This window comes from Saccoglossus kowalevskii, chromosome 15 (assembly GCF_978046115.1).
Source record: "Saccoglossus kowalevskii chromosome 15, keSacKowa6.1, whole genome shotgun sequence".
Classification (NCBI taxonomy): domain Eukaryota; kingdom Metazoa; phylum Hemichordata; class Enteropneusta; family Harrimaniidae; genus Saccoglossus; species Saccoglossus kowalevskii.
In genome coordinates this window covers 17,499,973-17,522,439 of record NC_140655.1, presented here as the reverse complement: position 1 = coordinate 17,522,439, position 22,467 = coordinate 17,499,973, and the positions used below count along the sequence as shown (strand labels likewise).

Sequence of the window (22,467 nt, the reverse complement as noted above, 5' to 3'; positions counted from 1 at the left end):
CCCAGTTCACTTCCGGGTCACAGTGAGGATTCAGCAAAGATAAAGTTGAGCGTGAACACGTGTGTTGTACTGCATGGTTTCGTATTATAATTGATCTGTTTCTAGGGAAGAATTTTAAAAAATGCCGAAGCGACAATCAAAGAAGGTAAGAGACTCTTCAAGTTGCCTGTGACCTAACAATAAGGTCTAGACTATTTGTGATGTGGTACGCTGAAGCTCTCAGTGTTTGTGTGAGGCTAGCCCTGCGTACAGTGCTGTGTGTAAGGGGACGCGTTTGGTTGATAGATGTCCCCACCACAGCCCTGCGTACCTCCATAGACAAAGTCCGGGAGCGCACCGTAATTGGTGCGCAAGTTAAAAATAACTTTTAATAAGTAGTTTCCCAGCCGAAATCGGTTGAAATGGCGATAGTTATCCGTAACAAGCATTACAAAGTTGTCTGAAACTGAAATGTCTTTAAATAACAACTAGTAAAGACGGACAAATTGTAAACCGGAGGAATTATCCACCAAACGCCGCCATTTTTAATTTCATTCACGCGAGAGAATGCGTTTGTTTTTAGAGCAAAGTAGCCGATTTCATCCACAACTGGACTCCGAACTGGGAGTTCTAGATATATCTGGTAATCGATCATCATTTTTGGTACCTGGGCATGTTATTTCATTAAAAAAGTTATATTTTTCAAAGTCCTGGACTTTGTCTATGGAGGTACGCAGGGCTGTGGTGGGGACATCTATCAACCAAACGCGTCCCCGTACACACCTCAGTACAGCCCACAGGCGCTCGGAACGTTTCTTGGCTAATAAAAAAATGACCTAAAATGAGATCGGCATAGTTAGTCAGTCGCCTGTACATCCCCCTACTACTCATATAATAACACAAGGTAGGAAAGCATTGACACCATGACATCGAAACTTCCCGAAAATAACACGATTTTCCAAATTATATTTCGATCCGCTTCACACAACTCGGTAGAAACTATCGATCGACATACATTACCTTTATTCGAACTTAAAAACAGGTTAAATCCTGTGAAAATCGAAACACCAGAGCAATATGAATAAACCCATCAACACGGATATCTTGAAGCAGAGGCGTATATATTCGGAACTGTTTCTGATAAAAAAAATGTTTCAATGCCAGTGTACAGGTATGACCTTTTTTCATTATTTCACAAAGTTCTGTTAAATTAAATTCAGCATCAGAATATTTTTTTATCATAAATAGTCCTTAAAATCTATTTAAAAAAAAAACAGCATGTAGTCGCATGATCAATAGCATTCAATCTTTGCCTGAAGGTATTTATTTTGTTTTCCACCAACTTTTACAGTTCAGGGTAGTGAAATACAAACTGTATACTGTAAAATACTTTAATTTCACTTTTAATTAATTTTCTCTATTTTAGGAATGATCCAGTAAATAAAATCCAGCTAATATATCGTAATAACTTAATTTGCGGTTTCTATTAATTCGCGCATCTATTTTATTTTCGAACACTAATTTTTAAATGTTCAAAAACATGTTTAAAATTGTATCCTATTAATTCGCAGGCCAGAATAAACAGGATAACAGGATAGCATGAATACATTAAAAATATACATTTTGTTTGAGTTTTTATGTTATCAGTACTTGGTGTAGCTGCAATCGGTTAGCAAGCAGTTTAGGTTTAGTCAAGATTTGACCTGAAAAAAATTATTCCCCAATGACACTACAGATGTTGAGCAAGATTATTACTTAGTCGATAAATATCCATCGGTCAGCACATCGATTACAAATTTCTGTGATGGAAAGCTTTGTACAGGGCTTTTCGTCGCTGGTCCACAGGGTTGCATGGCATGTGTCCGCCATTTTGGAAAGTGATTTTATTCTATGGTGCGTAAATTGACTGATTGGTCGGGCGATTGACAGAGTTAAGCGCTCATGTACATTCTATAAATCTTGCACATGTGACATAATCTTGTACTGACGTGTTTTTTGTTCAAAAAAGACGTTCCCTTTCATTTAACCCCCAGTTAACTATTCGCGTTCATGGTATTTGTGAGAGTTGAAAGATTTTTTGAACAAATTACAAGTAACTATATTGATTTGCGTCAAGCTGGGGTGCCCGAATTTAAATATCAGTGCGTGAACTCTGGAGGTCATTGCCCAATGCCGCACGTAATTCAAACATGTGGTTATTAGAGTTCACTCGAAATGTACGTGAATATTGCGATCGAAGTGCGCTGTCCAGAGTTTATTATATTGTACCGTTAAAGTCCTAATATAAACCATGGTTTATATTACAATGTATCAATTTAAAAATTGGGATCAAAAGCTCAAGTTCGGGGTGCGGTTTCTATTACGTACATATTGCAATCACTAAATGGGCGTGGTCATTTTTTGCCCACAACACTTGCACAAAACAAACAATACACCGTACAATCTCTTGAATAGGCGTCAGGGAAGAGTGAGAGGCTTTACTTTGGTTCTAAAATAGGCGTTACGAAATGTTACAGTTACAGTCAATCAAAAAAACTGTACACATGATAAAAAAATACTCACTATATTTAATATAATAAATTTTTTTTTAATTTTCTTGTTAACGAAAAGTATATTTTAACAGAAGTTTCAAGTAAAAACAAACACGAAAGCACTGCTTAGTAGCAAATGATCACATAACGGTAGCGCAATCCAACCATGCTGTGGTTCACAAGTGAATAACTTACTTGTCTTCGAAGTGTTTAAATTGGCAATTATTATTTATTATTGATTACAATAACGCACAAAAAATAAATCCGTTGAATTGTTATGAAATGCAAGTAGTTTCACCGTAAATGAATGATTTCAGTCACATGTAAACGGTCGATAGGATACCGGCCATGTTTTTGAATGCACACGTGACGTTTTATTGACCCAATAGGTCAAGGCTAAATAACCAATCAAAATGCTGGATGGTGCCCACGTGTCTAAATTACATAGCTCATTTAAATATGTTAATGAAAGTTCAGTGACCTCATGGTGAACACGGAAGAGATTTACCGATAATGTAGTGCGATGTCTTGACTTTGATTTCCATGGGAAAACGACATGATTTTTTTTGTAAATCAAGAAATTTTATTTGTTTTCGAAAGATAAACTGAGCATTGAAGAAGAATTTAACACTTTTACTGTGACAACAGCTCATTGTCGAAAACTTACGAAACACAGACTTATTCAGAAAGAGTATTGACAGAGGTTGCCGCCAGAACAAAAGCAGTTTCATTGCGTGTCTGACATCCTATCACCGCTGAACAATAAATAGGTGTGACTATTTTTAGGTACGTTGTCGAAACAAATGAATAGAATTAGGAACAATGCCGTTTTGGACCAGTTGGTTGAAACAATGAAGTCAGTCACGGTCTTGTTGAATTGGGGGTGCGGTTAGTACCGTAATAGGTACTTTTCAAGTTTTCAATTTTTGTTTAGAACTCTTCAACCCTGAAGCCGGAATTGGGGGTGCGGTTACTATTACGTATGCGGTTTATATTAGGACTTTAACGGTAGTAAAATTTAATTTGACGTATGGTATGTTTATGTTTGCGTAATTATTACGAATGCAACGCATTATCAAGTCGGTGATATTAAAATATTCACAGACCTAATACCCCGGGTCAGTGCCCTAACAATAGTAAAAAAAAATAATTATCATGAAAGCAATACATTACAAAGTTGAAATATCAGTGTTCTCCCCAGGCCTTTCAAGCACTGCGGGCCCGCGTCGCTTAGACAAACAGCCGCGTCGCTTTTGTTTCGCCCGCGATCCTTGAAATCCTGCCCGCGATGCTTATTCACGTTGTATTGTTTACAAGTGTCAGCCTCGTCTAGCACATCTTTAAAACAATAACATGTATTGATCGAAAGGTAATCTCGCCTTTGTACATAGTTAGCCTTACAAAAACAGTGATAAAAACGGAAGTCTACAAGAAGTTACCAAGTCTATCAAGGGTGCGGAGCAGGCAAACCCAAAATACTAGGGTAGTAATAATTTGCCCATTGCGTCGGGATGGTCTATCCCGAGTTGCTGCACTGCGATTAATTGCGTTTTTACTACTTCATCGCCAGTGACACTAATTACCAAGAATTAAAAAAACAAGTGAAATTAAGTCGCATCGGGGAAAAAAAACTGTAAATAAATCGAAGTAAAAATTATTCAACTGCAGACGAGACGGACAAGGAAAAAACGAACCCTGACCTCTAGAAATACCTCATTCATAGTGCGTCATTACCGAGGAACGCCACCCTAAGGCGACGTAACGCATGTAGTGACATTACAACCGATGCATGCTGGGTTACAGCGGAGATTTTGACTGAGGTAACAAAGATGGCGGCGCAGAGTGCATGTTTTTCCGCGATGTTTAAAAACAACATTTCGTTGGCGATTTTGATGTAATTTCTTAGTTAATCATCAATGAATCGTTTTAATTAAGCAAACATTCTAAGTTTGTGTATTTTTAAACAAAAAAGTCAGGGACCGATGATCGCAACAGCAGCGGTGAATACCCGTTCAACGCAATGCCGTCAGCTGACAATGTTACGGTGATCGTAGCGTTACACAAATAATAGATAGATCAATGAAAAATTGCTGACTTTAGTTTTGAAATGCCGTTGTAGAAAAAAAATGTCATTATTGATTTATTAATTTCTTCATACAGATTTTACAAATTTAACAAACAAATTCTCCCCCCCCCCCCCCCCCCCCCCCCCCCGTAATTGGAAAAGCAGTGCACTGCGTAAACGACATTGATATATTCAAAACCAGTACATACAAGTTGCGTATTTACAGTAACGTCCGATATAATAAAAATTTTACTAGATTGACGCGCGGGGCACGAAAGAAAAAAGTTGCTAAGGTAACGCGCCAGTTCAGTGCGTGACTTCAAACTTCGGTCAACACACACTTAATGTCAGCATCGTCGCGCAGCAAGTTCCGCATAGAAGTACTTGAAGTTCAATTGCGTCCCAAAATTATGTCGCTAATCACTCAGTTGTCGCAGCGTGTGTTGTGTCATGTCCATGATGCACCCCGTTTTGACTTTAGCTTGCTTTTCCTTCTTAGTGCATGTTCTTGTTCACGTAAAATGCGACCTCTCACAATGTATTAACCCTCTTTTAGCCAATATATATTTTGTGTTATCCTACCGACACCATAAAAAACCTTGTGAAAATAGAAGGCATTTTTGCCTGATACCTTAAAATACCATAGCCATTTTTGCACATTGTCTCTTTTGGTTTTACATCTCCCGAACTTTAGATTATGGAATATTCTTACAACTTCTTGTATGCATTATATCTATTATGATGTCCTTTATGTATTATACTACTTTTATGAAATACACGAAAGGTATTTTTCTAGTCATCACTAAAAAATCACACATGGCTTTTTATGGATTGGGCCATATTGCTGTTGGTATGGATTTATGGTTTATTATGGTATCAGCTATTATGGACATTATGGCTTTTTATGGTAAAATTTGTTACACTTGGATTGAATATGGTAATTTATGGCATTTTATATGATACTTGATTGTGAAATGGTATATTATGGCTTCAGATTTAAAATTTTATGGTAATATATGGTGTCAGAGTTCACTAAACCATGTGTTACTACCGTAAAAACCCGCAAATAAGCGCCACCCTCAATTAAGAGCCACTCAGTGAAAATTTGTTACATTTGACCCTCCATTAAGAGCCACCAAGAGTTGAGTGGTTTTGTCAATAAGAACCCTGAAATAAGCGCCAGCCGCCAGGTTGTTTACAATCAGGCAGACACCGAGCTTGTCGTGCCTCACTTCCACCCTGCATTGTTTATTGCCCCATAGAAGGTGTGAGACAAATAAAGATTATCCCCATAACTTGCCTGATGTCCTGTGTAATTGAGAACGGAAGAATGATAGACGAAAGAAATGAACTGAGAGCGTGAATGTGACTGTCAACTTGTCCATTTTATATTTCTGACACACAATCGACCAATTCACAAACTATTCATAGTAACTACTAGTATGTTTTTTGCTGAAACACCGAAGGATCACGTTGAGATATTCCATGGAGCTAGCTCCATGGATATTCATTGTCAATGTTGTCTTTATAACCAAGTAAAGAACGTCACGATTTTAGAACGCCTTTATCGGAAAATCGGAGGTATCGAAAATACATTCTCACAGACGGACCGGAACAGGAAGTCAGCAGAAAACAAAAGATTTTTTCCTTAGCGTGGGGGAAAACAGAGGTGTTAATCCGGTCCTGGCAACGTTTGAGGGATCGTGACGTAGCTCCGACCAGGGAGCTGTAATGCTCCGACTGTGAGAATGTAATGATTACGCAGCCCACTCTCGCTGATCGTGATTTTGGGTTATTTTTTGCATTTCATTTGAGACGTTCGTTTTGGGGTGATTCGAGACAAAATCTTCAGGGAAGTAACAAAATAACTGGCATTAGTTTGGAGAGGACTCTCTTGCCGAAAATAATCAAAATTGAAGTCGAATGGATTAGTTCCACAAACTTGCGCGATCAACTTGTCTTACAGCAAAGTGAAGTCTATGTGACCCGCTGACCCAAATATTTAAATTAGCTATTTGTGAGAATTGAAAATAATCTGAACTTGTACCAATCAGAAAATGCCTTGTAACAGGCCTGGGCTTTCGTGAATGATTTCGTCTCTCCGATTGGTCACAGGAAATTATTTTTAATACATGTAATTGTTACTTTCTCTGTATCGTTTCGTATTTGGTTATATAGGGGTGGGGCTATAGTTTGACCCCGTTTGCGTGGACTGTGAAGTACGTGAATATCTTTAACATATCATTATAAGCTGGCTTGATTATGAAACAGGAAATATAAACCAAAGCTGTACTGTCAGACGTCTAGCGCAATTAAAACAATGCCCAAGTACCCAAGCTGTAAAAATCTATAGAAAAACGTGTTTTTATTTATTGTTTTTGCCATAAATACAAGTGATTGGGCATCATTTTCTTCATTCGTTCCATGCTTGCTTTGCAAGTATGTCTTCTCCTGTCGCTGCTGGTCAGATCAATTCTATCCGAAACTATTTTATATCGTCACCAAATCAACCACAACGCCAGCCACAGCCACCCAAGTTATTCCCAGTTTTCAAGAAAAAAGTTTGCCGTACCAAACTTGGTAAACAATTGTACAACGGAGGTACAAGTGATTCGAGTGTAGGGTCAGACACTGAAAGTGCTACCAAATCCGACTTCAGGCATTGCTACACATTATCGATGAAACGTCGAATCGTCGTATTTATTTGACATTTGTTATTCCCATAACAGTATTTTTACAGAATAAATTAATTGCAATGATACATCATTAATAATTACTTGTCTATTTTGGTTGTGTGTGTGTTTGCCTATCCCCTTCCCTATTTCACAATGAACAAGTTTGATGACCCTGGTTTAAGAGCCACTGGCTACAAAGTTGTCAACATGTTACCTCAAATAAGCACCACCCAGAAATGAAAGTGTTACAAAGTGGCTCTTATTTGAGGGTTTTTAAGGTATACCATCAAGATTTCATTAAAATTTGATACACAGGTGCAAATCTGTTGGGACTAATGGCATATTTTTGCTTCTATCTGTCCAGACGTTTTTGTTTATCATATTTATACTTAGTTTTTCTTTAGCCAAAATAAATCAGTGGTCAAACTGTAGAAATGTTCATTTCTTTTGATAAACAAATTCTTCTAGTGCCGCTCGTCTATAAACAAATGAAGATCATTAACATTTTCAAAATGACAGCTATTTTAGCCCATAAAAAGGTTACTACACGGGCAGTACATGTGAATGCTAAATCTGTTGACATCATTTTGAGTTTCAAAATTATTCAGAGTTTAACAGAATTTGATCGTCGCATTTAGGTAATTATATTTTCTCAAATAAAAACCTGAAGCCATATTTTACCATAACATGGTATTTTATGGTCCAATGATTTCCTTTCCCAAGCCATAAAAACCCATATTGTCTGGCAGAATACTTATTCCTTCTGAAACCATAAAGTACCATATTTTGGGGGGTAACATTTTTTTGGACCCCCCAAATTCAAATTCTCAAGTAGCATAGTTACTTGATAAACCATGAATTACTCTTTTAGGCAAGTTCACTTTTATCTCTGGTTTCATGATTTATTAACAAAATTCACAGCTGTCATGTTTATCGTAATTAGCATATTTTTGTAACCTTCCTCTAATCGTACAATTTAATTTATGTGTCTGAATTTCATGAAATGAGAAGACAATATTCTATTCTAAATGGAAAACCAAGTTTAATGTCAATTTGATTACTTAAAAGGCAGTACTTGACAATTGAAATTGGTTGAAATTACACAAAAAGTCTTGGCTAGTTAGTGTGAAATGTATGCTGGGAAAATAGGTGTCCATTTTTCACATGGTATTTTATGGCGTCGGTAAGAAGAGGGTTATTTAAAACACTTTGAATTTATACTTTGCATGATTATATTAGGTCAACTCGAAACATTATTTTTTCTAAACATTTTCTGAGACCATTTTTATCAACGCAAGATTATTTTTCCAGACAAGATGGGCTTCGTAATATCTGCCATAACATCGCCCGGTCAATCTTTTGGTCCACATTTTTTTAAAAACAAATGGAATCCTCCATAAGATCGCCCAGGGCGGGGTGTCAGCCGAATCCGGTAGATGAAAGTGCTTGAGAACAAAAAAAAACAATTATGTAAACAATAAACACATGGCTACAAAAATCCAATCAACAGGGCAGAAGACCACCTCATCCGAAGAAACACTGAAATAGCAGAACTCATTGCCGATCTGCTTTTAAACGACAATGACAACGACGAAGATGGTGATTGGTTTGACGGCTTCACTGCCGACGACCTGTCGAACAATTAATAATTTGTGTCTGACGGTACTGCCTAGAAAAATTAAAAAAAGGCAGTGCAGCCAGACGGCTACTTTGTAGCCACGTGTTCATTGTTTGTTTGTGTACGGAGTGAACTTTGCCATTTCAAGTGGTGCATGGTCCTTGACGCAGTGCGTGTTCTCTGCCCGACTATACGCCATGGATGTTGCTAGCCACGAGTCTGGGGTACTAGAACACCGTCCAGTAATCGTGTTCATTGGAAAACAAAACAAATCACTAATAAATGTATGAAAACAGCTCCTTTTTGAATTGTTCTAAAAGTACTCTTTTGATTCGTGCACCAAAAACTAATAATTTCCGTTTTTACGTTATTAATTCGCACACTTGAAAAAATAATTATTTTTACTACCGCGAATTAATCAAGTTTTTACGGTATCTTTTTTAGTATATTTTACATTAAACTTGTCAAAAATCAGTGAAAATAAATTCTATACAAAACTCCCAAAATGTCTTTTCAGCGAAAATTAATTCCAGCTAAAATAAAGTATTTTACAGTATTATTTTCAGTTGACTATTTTGTGTTAGGTGTTAGGGTCTGGCCTGTATACTGACTCTGCTATGTATACTGACATATGAATTCCAGGATCTGTTTGAACCCAAATTGTTGTAGAACCACAACTAGGAATATATATAGAATGTAGTACAATGTCAAATCGATGGCTACATGTAGTACATTGTATATGCACACAAACAATAAAAAAATACACTATTTACTGCATGACATTCCCAATCTCAACTCGTACACTATTTATTGCCGTAAATACAACATACAATCACTGCTGTGATATTCATTGCCACATATACAGTCAAACCTGTGTTAACGGCCACCTGCCTATAGCGGTCACAACGGAACAGTTCCTACGAATTTTACATGTAAAGTAGCCTGTTTATAGCGGCCACCTGCCTAACGTGGCCAACGGCCACGCTTCAGCGGTCGCAGTGATCAGTTGAACTGCATATAACGGACATTGCTCCCGGATGTCTTGCAGACTACTGCCTTCCATCTCAGACAACTAATAAGCTCACAAAGGACAAAGTTAGCATGTTTTCACACCTTTCATTCAACCGATGGCTTCGGCAATTGTGTTTTATTCAGTTTACCACGGCAAGCACACCGTACCGATGGTTATGGAACGCCAAAAACATAATTAAGAATTTGAAAGTGTCTTGATAAAAAAACATGCTGTCATTAATGTTTTGTTGAAATGTGTATACCATGGGAATAACTTACAATTTTGTTCAATGAATGAAATGAGAAACCACAACGATGATTACCAACAAAAAAACATAACAACTCACTTGTTATTTAGTATCGATATTTATTCACTTTGAACTCCTATAAATATCCATAAATACGCATGTAACTGGAACTGATAGCAAAAGGGAAAAAAAATCAACGCAACGGCCATGCCTGTTGTTTATCCATCCAAATAAATTATGCTAATTAGCCTTGCGCATGTGCGTTCTTGTTCTTCTGGGGTTATGATAACTCGGGTCAAAAAGTAGAGTCGCTTCCGTTACTGCCTATCGATCACTGTGAAGGAATGTGTGTGCAGTATCGTCTCGTTGTCCAACTAAATTCATTCAACTATTTTGTTTTCTCGGTTGCTACTGCCTCGGTACATTTAACAATAGATGCTTTTAACAATGATGTTAAATTGACCCCAGTTCACTGGCCAAAGTACCCAGGCATATTTCACATGTTTCTATTGTTGTATCAGTACAATAACATGGAAGTCGCACAGATTTCGATTGCGCAAAGTAATGTTTTGATTAGGGATCAACCATTTCGTAAGTGAGGTAGGTCGAGAAGATTTTTGAAAAAAAATGAACAAAATGTTAAGGGAATTGTGATTGGGGAGGAAACTTTCAAGTTGTCACGTAACTGGAAGGAGATCCATCACTACAATAGATAAGTGTTCTTTTCGTGTACGTTGTAGGGATCAATGAAGCACTGCTAACTGTCCCTCTCCCTTCTTCTTGAAAGAATTTGCTATAGCCCAGAAACACTCCTTTTATTAGAACAGTTACCAGACACAACAGATATTAAAAGAAACATACAAATTCAGAATAGCTAAGCAAAGAAAGCTGAGTGATTTCTTTAGTAGGATATTAGACTAAAACTGCTGCTGAACATGAACTTTACTGTACAGATCTTCAAATATTTAATTTTCATACTACTCATTATTGTGCAATGATCGATTTTTGTGAAATGATTTTAGTTTACATAATACAATTTAAAACCAACATTTTTTATTTGTAATAAAGTATTTGGATACAGTGTACAGTGGTGTAATAGTGTGTCAAATGGGGTTGCGAGATCTGTTTAAATACATTGATTCAGTGCCTAATTAATATTCATGAATAAATTAGTGAACATGTATAGAAAGGCCACCTGTCTATAAAGGCCAAAATTTCAAAGTCCCTTGGGTGGCCGCTATAGACAGGTTTGACTCTAGGTCTAGTGCATGTGCTGCACAATCTGTCTCTAAGTTGAAGATTTTACCAGAGCTTTGCTTGAGCCGCGTTTAACACAGTGAGACTTACAAGAAAATAATCCCCACCGGTATTGTTTAGAAGCATATTACTATAAAATATTTTTGCTGGAAGCAATTTTTGCTGAAAAGATATTTTGGGTGATTTGTATAGAATTTATTTACACGTTGAATGTAAAATATAGAAAAAAAGATATATTCGGGGGATTTTATTTTCGTTGAATCATTCCTTCAGCAAAAATAACAAAAATTTATTCCAAGTGAAAATAAAGTATTTTACAAAGTAAAGTAGTCTACCTGAGCCTTTAAGTTTTCATTGAGATAAACTTTGTTGCTATTCAGGTTGCTTTTGGGTCATTTAGATCTGATATATGAAAAAAGTGGTTTGTGTGTATATGTGTGTAAATGAATGAGTTAATTAATTTACCATATATTGAAGATAATATTTGGTAATCGTAGTCCTAAATAACTATTAAAAATAGCTAAATTAATTTATCAGGAGTTATTAAAGTACAATTTCAAGTTGAAATCTCATTGTGACCGCATGTATTTATTTCCTTCAGGGAGATGTTACAATATCACCAGAAACTCTGGGGAAAAAAAATCTAAAAAGTCCTGGTGCAACAATGAAGTCTGAAAAAAAGGGGATGAAACGGAAATCGAGTAGTGCTTCAGCTGAAAATATTGACCAAAGTCGAAAGTTGACGAATTTGAAAGACACTAAGAACAGAAAAAATAAAACTCCAAGGCAGGACAAAATGAAGGTGATACCTAGTAAGAAAAGTCCCCTAATAAAGACACCCGAGCGGGATGGTGAGGAGGACGATTCAATGGTGATTACCTTTCCAAAACTGGAGTCTTTGACTCCGAAAATCAGTACAGATCTCGCAGATCCAATGAGTTCTACTTCTAAATCAAAGAAAAGGAAAGCAAAAAAAAATGATAAGTCATTACCAGAAACACCTAAAGTCACACAAAAGAAGCAAAAAACTGCTCAGAAGAATGCAGTCAATGAGACTAAAGAGAAAACCAGGAAACAAATTGAGTTGAGTTCTATTATACCTGGAAACGTCACGGTAGAAGAGGGCACGCCAGATAACATACTTGAGAGTCGTCTTGGTAACCAACAGAAAGAAAGCAATACAATGGGGACATTGACAGAGGAAAATAAAATTCCAAACAGAAAAAATGGAAAGAGACAGCTGACAACAGAGGAGAATGTGCAAGATAAAACTGCATTATCTGTCAAGAAACAAAAACTTGGTATGTAATTTGTTGGCTTACTCTGTTCAACATTCACTATTATCCTTGTATTATGTACAACAAACTATTGGGGGGGGGGGGTCTACAAAAAAGGTATTTTTTAATCCTTTTGATGCCAAATTTTGGTCACTATCATATGATGTATGTGTGGGTGTTCTGTAATTGTTGAATTTTGCAGAGGGTACTGTAAAACATATTGAAAAAGCGACATGCAATTTTAGCGAATTGTGGTAAAATGACGTAATAGCTAAATGTCGATTTAGCGAATCTCTCTTGTAGTTGTTGATTTTCTGTTTTCAAAATACTTGTCTGCCACGCACCAAAACAAATGCGCAGTTATCACCTCCATAAAAACAAAGAAAAATTGTCAAGTGTAATTAGATTCTGTTCGCAATGATAAAAAACTGATTCAACAGGGATTTGAAAAAGCAGGCATCATTGCCGGCTGCGTTACATTCAGAACATTGACCTTTTATATTGGGACTCAAAAATTACTAAGTACTACTAATTTCCGTAATAATATATCAGTATCACTTCATTTATTTATTTTCATTGAAATAATGACCACAATGAATATGTTTTTTTATTCTTCGTGTATCTATCATGTCGGTACGCTTTTTTGTGTTGTTTACAAAGTGTGTGTGGCGAAAAAAGACATTGTTTGGTGGCCATTTTGAATTTATAATAAAGTCATTAGTGACATCTTGAATTAGCGAAACAGTTCTTTCACTAAAAAGACGTGCTTGCGAAAAAGACATGTTTTACACTACTGTAGAATACTTTATTTTCGCTTGGAATTTATTTTCGCTATTTTCGCTGAAGGGATGATTCCGTGAAAATAAAATCCAGCGAATATACTTTTTTTCCTATATTTCCCATTAAACACATCAAAAATCAGTGAAAATAAATTCCGTACAAAATGCCCAAAAAGCCTTTTCAGCGAAAATTAATTCCAGCGAAAATAAAGTATTCCACAGTATTTAATTTGGGGAGCGGGGTTAAGGTGATACTGATTTGCACCACTGTTGTATTATCAGTAAAATAGCTGGAATTATCTCAGTACTGCAGGTCACAAAGACTAGAACAAGTTCATTAACCTTGATACATTTTTGTGTCAATTCTTGTTTATAGACACAAAGTACAGAGTATTCTGCGGAAATTTACCGCCTGGTACAACAGAGGAGATCTTGGAATTCTTCTTCGGAGAATGTAATATCTACCCACAGTTCAGTCATTATGACTCAAGAGGGCAGAGACAACATAATGCTCGTTGGAGGAGAAAGATACACGGGTAAGAGTACTGGCAGCGCCCTCTAGTGTTGGAACTGGTAAATGAAATAACTGGGTGAATGAGATCATATCTGCATTTAGAATTTTAAAGCAAATTCCATCATTTAGAATTGAACAAATTGTTTTCACGCTGGGAGATTATTTTATTATAATCTATTAGCAATAATAAAAAAACAGAGAAAATGATATGTTTATATTGCACAGTTAAATAAAAACTAAAACATGACCTTTTTAGATATAAAAATAAACATTAGATATGATTGGAAATCTTAAATCTTAAAAAATAAAACATATTAGTGGTATACAATGCATACAAATATTGGTTTACCTGAACTTTTATTAAAAATGTGCTTCTAATAGAGAAAATATGGTATTTGAAATTTACAATATAATAATCTTTCGATCAGCTCATCAAAAGTTATCTTGAATCCAAAATAGTTTTTTCTGTTTTCATGTATTTTTCTATTTTTTGTATAACTTTGGATCAGATGTTAGTAATTTCTTATTCCCTATAAGCCTTAGAAAAATTATTTGAAAATTAATGTACTGGACCGCGTTAGCATCCATGTTCGGTCAAACACCCACCCCCATTTTTGTGCTATTTTTAAATTTGGGATCACATTCTGCAAAGCACCCATCCCTTCAAAATGCCACTGATTTAAAATATGGTATTTGATCATTGCTTAACGAATACTGGTAATCTATTTTTTATTATACAGCGTGGATATCGACATCTAGAATATGTTGAGAATGTGTTAACCATGAATAAACTATGCTTCGATAATGACCTGTTAATAAAAGTGATATGTGGTAAATGTTTCATGCCATATTCAGTTTACCTATACCTATTTTTGAAAAAAACATTTCGTTTATCAGCCGAAATCAATTCCAAAAGATCGTACTCCGACAGCGACAATTCACTTTCGCATTGCGTTACCAGAAAGTTTTCGGGAATTTCTGAAGAATTGTGTTGGTACAACACAGCATTCTGATTTGTTGATAACAGAATTGACCAATTAGGTCAAAATGCGCTACTGCAGGTCAAATCATGCAAATACATCATAGTGGAAAGCGCTTTTCATCAAGAGTTTGCGTAAGATCCAACAAATTCATCAGAGGAGATAATGATGAAGATTTTGACTTTGACACAACAGACTCTTAATATTTTTAATCTCGTAAATTTGGGTGGTACGTAATTAATATTGTAAGAAAGTGTGCATATTTTTGTGATCGTTTCTGCTTCTTCATTGTAAAAGTCGATGACAACGCAACTAATTTTTTCTCAAAGACATAATATCCCCCTCAATGTGTCTCACATGATTAATTATCATGTGCACCCTTTTCCGAAGGGGATGCTGGGGTAAACGCCCACCCCTAAAAAAAAAATCATGATTTTCGGAGTTGAGGACCTTGGGTGCTAACGCGATACAGTACGGTATGTGGCTTTAAAATTTGTGAATGATGACAAAGGTTGACTTTTGTCATCGTTTTGTTGATTCTGGACCAAATAATACCATATAATACTTTGCCAAAATTAATTTTGTGATTCTGAATGAGCATATCCATGGTAATATCACATGGTATGTATTTATGTTGGAAAAATTGATTTTTGTTTGAAATATTCATTTTCCAGCTGTTTTGGTGTTGCTTGCGTATTAATGGAATAAACATTTTACCTTGTGTTTATTTGATACCCACACAGACAGTGCATAGCTACTTACAAGACTGTGCATGATTACTCAACCCAAACACCTAACAGACCAATCAGAGAGCAGCTTGTTTGTTGGCAGGTTTTTTTCGACCTATCAAATTCTGCCTTACATGTATATATGCTTTGACTTAACTGCCCAATGAGGTGATTTGGCTCACCATTATTATAATTGAAAATATGTTACAAATATGTTACCTTGTTTTAAATTTGTTTATTTTTTTAAGATCTGTCATCTTGACTTGCGATACTTTGAAAGAAGCTGAAGAGTTGATAAAGCTGAATGGAACATTGATGCCATCACCGTTGAATGGCCAATTAGAAGTCCCGTTAACAATCTATCATAAACCAGATACTGTATTTGGTAGGGCTTCTCTCATTAGTTTTTCTCTCATCTGTCTTACAACCTCCCCAATGGGATACACAATCTAAGGATGTCCATATGAAATATAAAAACAGGGGCATGCATTGTGTAGTATCAGGTCTGTGCATCTGTCCATATCAAACTTGTCTGCATTTAATTTTAGCTCTTGTTGATAGTTAAAATGTGCTTATGTATCTGTCTGTTCTTCCGTCTACTTTCTGTTTGTCCGTCCGTCTGTCCTTCTGTATGTCTTTCTGTGAACATGCATTCATTTTCCAGAATGTATGTGGCTACTACAAATTCTTGATGTTTGCTATCTGTCTGTCCTTCCATCCATCCATCCTTCTGTTTGTTTGTCTGTCCTTCCGTCCGTCCGTCTTTCTGTGGACATGCATTCTTTTTCAAAGATGTATGTGGTTTTTTGTTAAATGAAATACTCCATCGAATAAATGACAAAAAGCAAATAAAACTCTTGTGTTTATGATTTAGAATCCATGGTAACAATTATTTTACAACTTCTTTATTGCATTAAATACTTGGTATCCATTTTACATATAAAAAATGGCAAATTGCAGTTAAAAAAACAAGTTTTGAATATTTTTTCTTTCAAATTTACAACAGTCAATCATACATGTAGAAATGTGAAGATTTGTAATATTCCCAAAAGTGTATTACCATGAGCATGATTGAACTTAAAAATGAGTATTTCTAAAAAGAAACATTAGATCTCTATTTATTCATTTAGGTATTTGTAATTTGTGTTAATTTATTCAATTGTTTGAATGTTTTTTTTATCTAGACGATTGCAAGATGTTTATTGGTAAACTTGGAGCAAAAGTGAACGAAAAAGATATCACTATGTTCTTTGAAAGTCATGATATTCATCCAGAAAAAGTTTTGGTTATTAAAAATGATATGCATGTTACAAAGAGAAAAAAAAAGTACCGGTAAGTCTATATTATGAGGTTATTACGAGGATACCGTAAATTATGCACAAAGACAGTACAGAGGGAGTATCGACCGAAGGGCATTCATGTGGGGTCCGGTCAAATGGAATTTGCGTTCCTTAATATGGTAGCATGAAAATACCCAGTGCAGTACCGCAAAATTACTTATGACGTTACAGTGATAGATGTATAATAAGTACTGTTATTTCCTAATATTTTGCTTTGTTCAGCCGGGTTAAAATACCGGGGTAAGAGTCAGTTACCGATTCGATAGTTAAAGTCAGTCTAGGAGACCAAGTATAGTACTATTGACGTATCATTTCATGTATTTATGTACAGATTTGGATTTGTTTGGCTAGCGAACTGTGAAGACGTTGAGAAAGCTGTCAAATTAAGTGGCTCAGAAATCAGAAAGAAGCCAGTTCTAATAGATGTTGCCCGCAACAGAGACAAGAAGATTAAGACGAATTAATGGACAAACATAATTATGTATAATAAATTGGTCAAAATAAAAATTTGTCTTGAAAAACTTCTTGATTTTATGAAACTGAAGAATGTTGTATGGAAGAATGAATTGAATTTCATTTGTCATATATATGTTTTGTCATGAATTTCTAACTCTTGTAAAAGCATTCTCGCTGTGTTGTTATTTTGCTTCTTTCTCTGATAAGTTAAGGTACAGATGCAGGTTCATGGGCAGGTTCATAGATAGTGTTAAAATTTTGAAGCTTTGTTAATGTTGGGACATACTCTTAAAATTATTTTAAATTATAGGGAACCAAGGCATGTGTATGTGGGTAAAAATCCTGAAAGTTTGTTTGCGTTGCTCTTTGATGTTGTATGCAAATGAGATGCTGGCCTGGGTTACAGAATAGCAGTGTCCGACTTCCTGTCCTGGCTGCCTGTTTACTTACCACAAGTGCAATCAACTAGCATGCAAGCAGAATGAAACAAAACATACAGTTGTAAATGATAAGTAAACTTTTCATGTAGGAGGAAGCTCTGATAGGGCGATTTTTATTTTTGTGCAAAACATGGCCACAATTTCTTTGGTTTTCTTGGTGCATAAATTTCAAGCTTTTTCGCTTTGTCGGCAAAAACTAAAAAAAAATTTCCACACATTCAGGCATTTTAACATTAAAGTAAACATTTTTTGTTTCGCTGTAACGATCGCCATGCTGATAGAATGCGATGCAATGGACAAACAACACTGCCGTTGCTTTCATCGATAACTAACTTTTCAGTGTCAAAATACACAGAACGTAAAATGCTTGGTTAATCAAAATTAAAAAAATACCCCAGAAATTACAAAAAAATCGGCAACGAGGTGCTGTTTTTAAAATACTGTAGTAAAATCCTGCACTCTGCGATGCCATCTTGGTTACCTTAATCGATACTGCATACTGTAGACCGAATCAGATTTTCTATTTCCATAAAAATGTTGTTTGCAGGACACACAACAATATTCATTTGTGTTGAAGGAAAAATCAAAGCCAAAGGGATTGTTATTGTATGTATTAAAACAACCAGTGCACAGAAAATGTCATTGGTATTAAAAATTGTCATTGTTTATCGTACGAATACTCGGATGGGTGCTACATGAACAGTGTTCTTTTGTCATTATATATCATAGTGAAATGTATTTATTAACATACAGTATCAAACTACTTCATCGAGCAAATACTCTGATGTGAGCTGGAAGAAGGCGTTTTGAGTCCGTATTAAATCATAGTTTTTCGTGTATATTGCATCTTTAAATACCAGTAGATTTCAATGCATATACAAATCAATGTAAACATAACCACCAAATCAAAGTAAACATAACCCCAAAATCAGGGTTTTTTCTAGAAAAAAACTGCAAAAGCGCCACTAAGTGGGGGAGATAGGGCTCGCCCAACCAGGGTGTGGAGTTTTTGATTCTTCTAAGTTAAAATGAAACATTCTATGGCTACCTTGGGGCAAAAATTGCTATCAGACATATCACAGTTGACTGTGGTCCCTGGTCAATCAGAATTTTATGGTTGCCAGAGGATCTGCTTCCAGGGTCTGCTTCCCTGTTCCCTTGTTTAAAAAAATCCCTGCCAAAATCAATGTAAATATAACCCCTAAATCAATGTAAACATAACCCCTAAATTAATGTAAACATAACCCCTAAATTAATGTAAACATGACCCCTAAATTAATGTAAACATGACCCCTAAATTAATGTAAACATAACCCCTAAATCAATGTAAACATAACCCCTAAATTAATGTAAACATGACCCCTAAATTAATGTAAACATAATCCCTAAATTAATGTAAACATAACCCCTAAATTAATGTAAACATAACCCCTAAATCAATGTAATCATAACCCCTAAATTAATGTAAATATAACACCTAAATTAATGTAAATATAACCCCTAAATTAATGTAAACATGACCCCTAAATTAATGTGAACATAACCCCAAATCAATGTAAACATTACCTCCAAATCAATGTAAACATAGCCCCTAATTCAGTGTAAACGTATCCCCTAAATTAATGTAAACATAACCCCTAAATCAATGTAAACATAACCCCCTAAATCAATGTAAACACAACCCCAAATCAATGTAAACATAACCCTCAAATCAATGTAAGCATAGCCCCTAAATCAATGTAAACATAACCCCAAGTCAATGTAAACATAACAACGAATAGTGTCAATCTGCTGGACAACTGAATATTTAATTTTCTGATGGAATTTGTCATGAATCTACAGGATTAATGGCTCCTGTGTACTCTGTATATAGGAATTGTGAAGAACATATTCAAGGCCTGTAGATCTGAGTGCACCCAATTTTAATGCCAAATTCTTAAAAATGTTTTGATTGATTGAAATGATGTAGAAAATATTTCTATTATTTTGAAGGCAACAACGGTAGGTATGGCCTCTTTGTATTGCATTGCATGCGCTGACTATTTAACATTAAACTCTTGTCTGAGTTTTCTCATGATTTTGAACCTTGAATTTGTAGAATAATACGATGGTGAAGGGGGGGGGTCCCTTACAATAGAATAGATCAAAAAAAGAGACTTGGTGAATGAATATTTTTGGAGAAAAAACAACAATACTTTATTGAAAACCCAAACTGATTTGTATTTTAAAAACGTACATTAAATTGAAGATTCTACGTCATAATTTGAATTCAATTTTGAAAGTACAGAGTTGAACTCCCAAACTAATTTGAATTTCAAAACATCAAATTGAAATTCCACCACATGAATTGAATTAACAAATTTTGAAAGTGCAGAATTGAAAAACCAAACTTTTGAATTTCAAAACATGCATCAAATTGAAGATTCTACCTCGTAATTTGAATTCAATTTTAAAAGTACACAGTTGAACTTCCAAACTAATTTGAATTTCAAAACATTCATTGATTGGAATTCCACAGCGTAATTTGAATTCAACAAATTTTGAAAGTAAATATTGAAAAACCAAACTGATTTGAATTTCACCTCATAATTCAATTATGAAATTACAGAATTGAACTTCTAATATAATTTGAATTGCAAAACGTGCATAAATTTAAGTTCGTAATTCGGATTCAGTAAATTTTGAAAGTACTAAATTGAAAAACCAAACTGATTTGAATTTCGAAACATACATTAAATTGAAGATTCCATCTCATATTTTGAACTTGATACAATACTGAAAGTGGCACTACAGTTTTGTTTGGGTAGACCTTCATTGGCAGTTTAATCCAAATTCAAACTGTGCACCACTGAGCATGTTACTGTATATATATGCAATGCATTGTGGGAGTGAACTTCCATTGTATTTAATGAAAAACTATTATTGTACTGAAAACTGTCTACTAAATGTAAATATTTTGAAATCTTTTAGAAATAATCCGATTCAGATAAAATTTTGAAGGTATAGAAAGTGACACTGCTACAGGTATAAAAAAAGTTTTGTTTTGATATGCCGCTGGGGCAGTTTCAGCCAAATTCGTTAAAATTTTGCACCACTGAGCATACTTACTGCACATATATGCAATGCATTATGGGAGAGAAATTCCCAGTATAATAAATGAAAAACTATTATTGTACTGAAAACTGAATCCACTAAATATAAATATTTTGAAATCTTTTAACAAAATTCAGATTAAATTTTGAAGGTACACTACTATGCAGTTTTGTTTGGATAGACCTCTCAGGCAGTTTGAGGCAAATTAATTTTCTCCTACTGAGCATTATCGGAGAGAAGTTCCCATTATATACAATATGAGGTTATTACAAGGATATCTCAAAGTATGCACGAAGACAGTACAGTTGGAGTATTGACTGAGGCGCAGCGGAGATCGATGCGCGGCGTACTGTCTGAGTGCATACTTTGAGGTATCCTCCTAATAATCTTATTATACATGTTTTGCCTTCCAAGGATACACCATGTGAATGCCAAAATCAAAAATGTTTAGAACAGAATCAGCGAAATTCTTTGTGTGGACTCCGGTCAAACTCTGGTGGCAGCCATGTTTGTTTTTATTATCAGAGAACGCTTACGCGCGTAATCATTCCATATTTGGAATCCGTATTTCCTAATATGGTAGGATGAAAATATGCCATAAAATACCGCAAAATTGCCCTGTCTCATCTTTAAGTTTGCGTAATTTAATGTGGTTTTCCCAATGCAGCCAGAAACCAGTTTATGTTGTTTGACCAGAATGTTATATCATTTGACACTCTGTCTGAAACCCCTAATTCTTAATGCATGTGTAGGGTAATCCATATTTACGTTTCCGTCTGAAATAAAACACGTGCCATGATCAGCACTGACTTATGATTTGCCATGACAACGATGTATTGCCCATACTTATTGCACATGTGCAGTCATCGTCTTGTCGCGTCATTTTTGATATTGGTCACACTGATATATACAATATGTGTAAAATACAATGCTTGCTCCATGAGATTTTAAAATTCACTGTGTGCTGGCCACCACCCCTTTCGAAACAACATTGCACGTGCAGTGATTTGTTTATAACCTCCTGAAAGTCGCATATCCTGGGACTTTCTGGGTGTTGCCTTCGTTTAACAGCAATAATTTCCAATAAAACATAGCTCAATTTTTGTCATGTTTAACTGTTTATGAGCTTAAATAACAAATATGTGCATTTTGTTAGTGAGTTTGTTCCCAAGGATGTGTGACCTTTTTGGAGTCGTGCAAACGGTCGATTACGCGTGTGCGAGATGTGGGTCTTATATGAACAAGGATGGCGATTGTGATTGTTGCACAGATGTCACATATCAGTCAAACGAAAACTGGGCAGGCTCGTGGCTCCTCGCATCTCCCAATGGGATAATCAATGCAAATTTATCAACGCAAAAATCTTACATGCGCGGCGCGACGATCACTGCCCTTTAAGATAATTGTTATAAATTCAAATCACCAACTAAAATAATAAAATCGTGCTACATACTTCACAAATATGAGATAAATTTT

At 35.5% G+C, this 22,467-nt stretch overlaps 2 protein-coding genes across 2 annotated transcripts in view; one reads left to right on the top strand and one right to left on the bottom strand.

Moving 5' to 3' along the window:
- The window catches only part of LOC100368971 (small ribosomal subunit protein mS22-like), a 333,717-nt gene that overhangs the window by 296,474 nt on the left and 14,776 nt on the right, over positions 1 to 22,467 (bottom strand). The window lies entirely within an intron of this gene.
- LOC100372016 (uncharacterized) lies at positions 11 to 17,523 on the top strand. Its single transcript, XM_002733685.3, has 6 exons — positions 11 to 145; positions 11,986 to 12,685; positions 13,817 to 13,976; positions 15,911 to 16,047; positions 16,847 to 16,994; positions 17,334 to 17,523. The coding sequence occupies exons 1-6, from the start codon at positions 122 to 124 to the stop codon at positions 17,464 to 17,466; spliced, it is 1,302 nt and encodes a 433-aa protein (XP_002733731.1). The 5' UTR covers positions 11 to 121; the 3' UTR covers positions 17,467 to 17,523.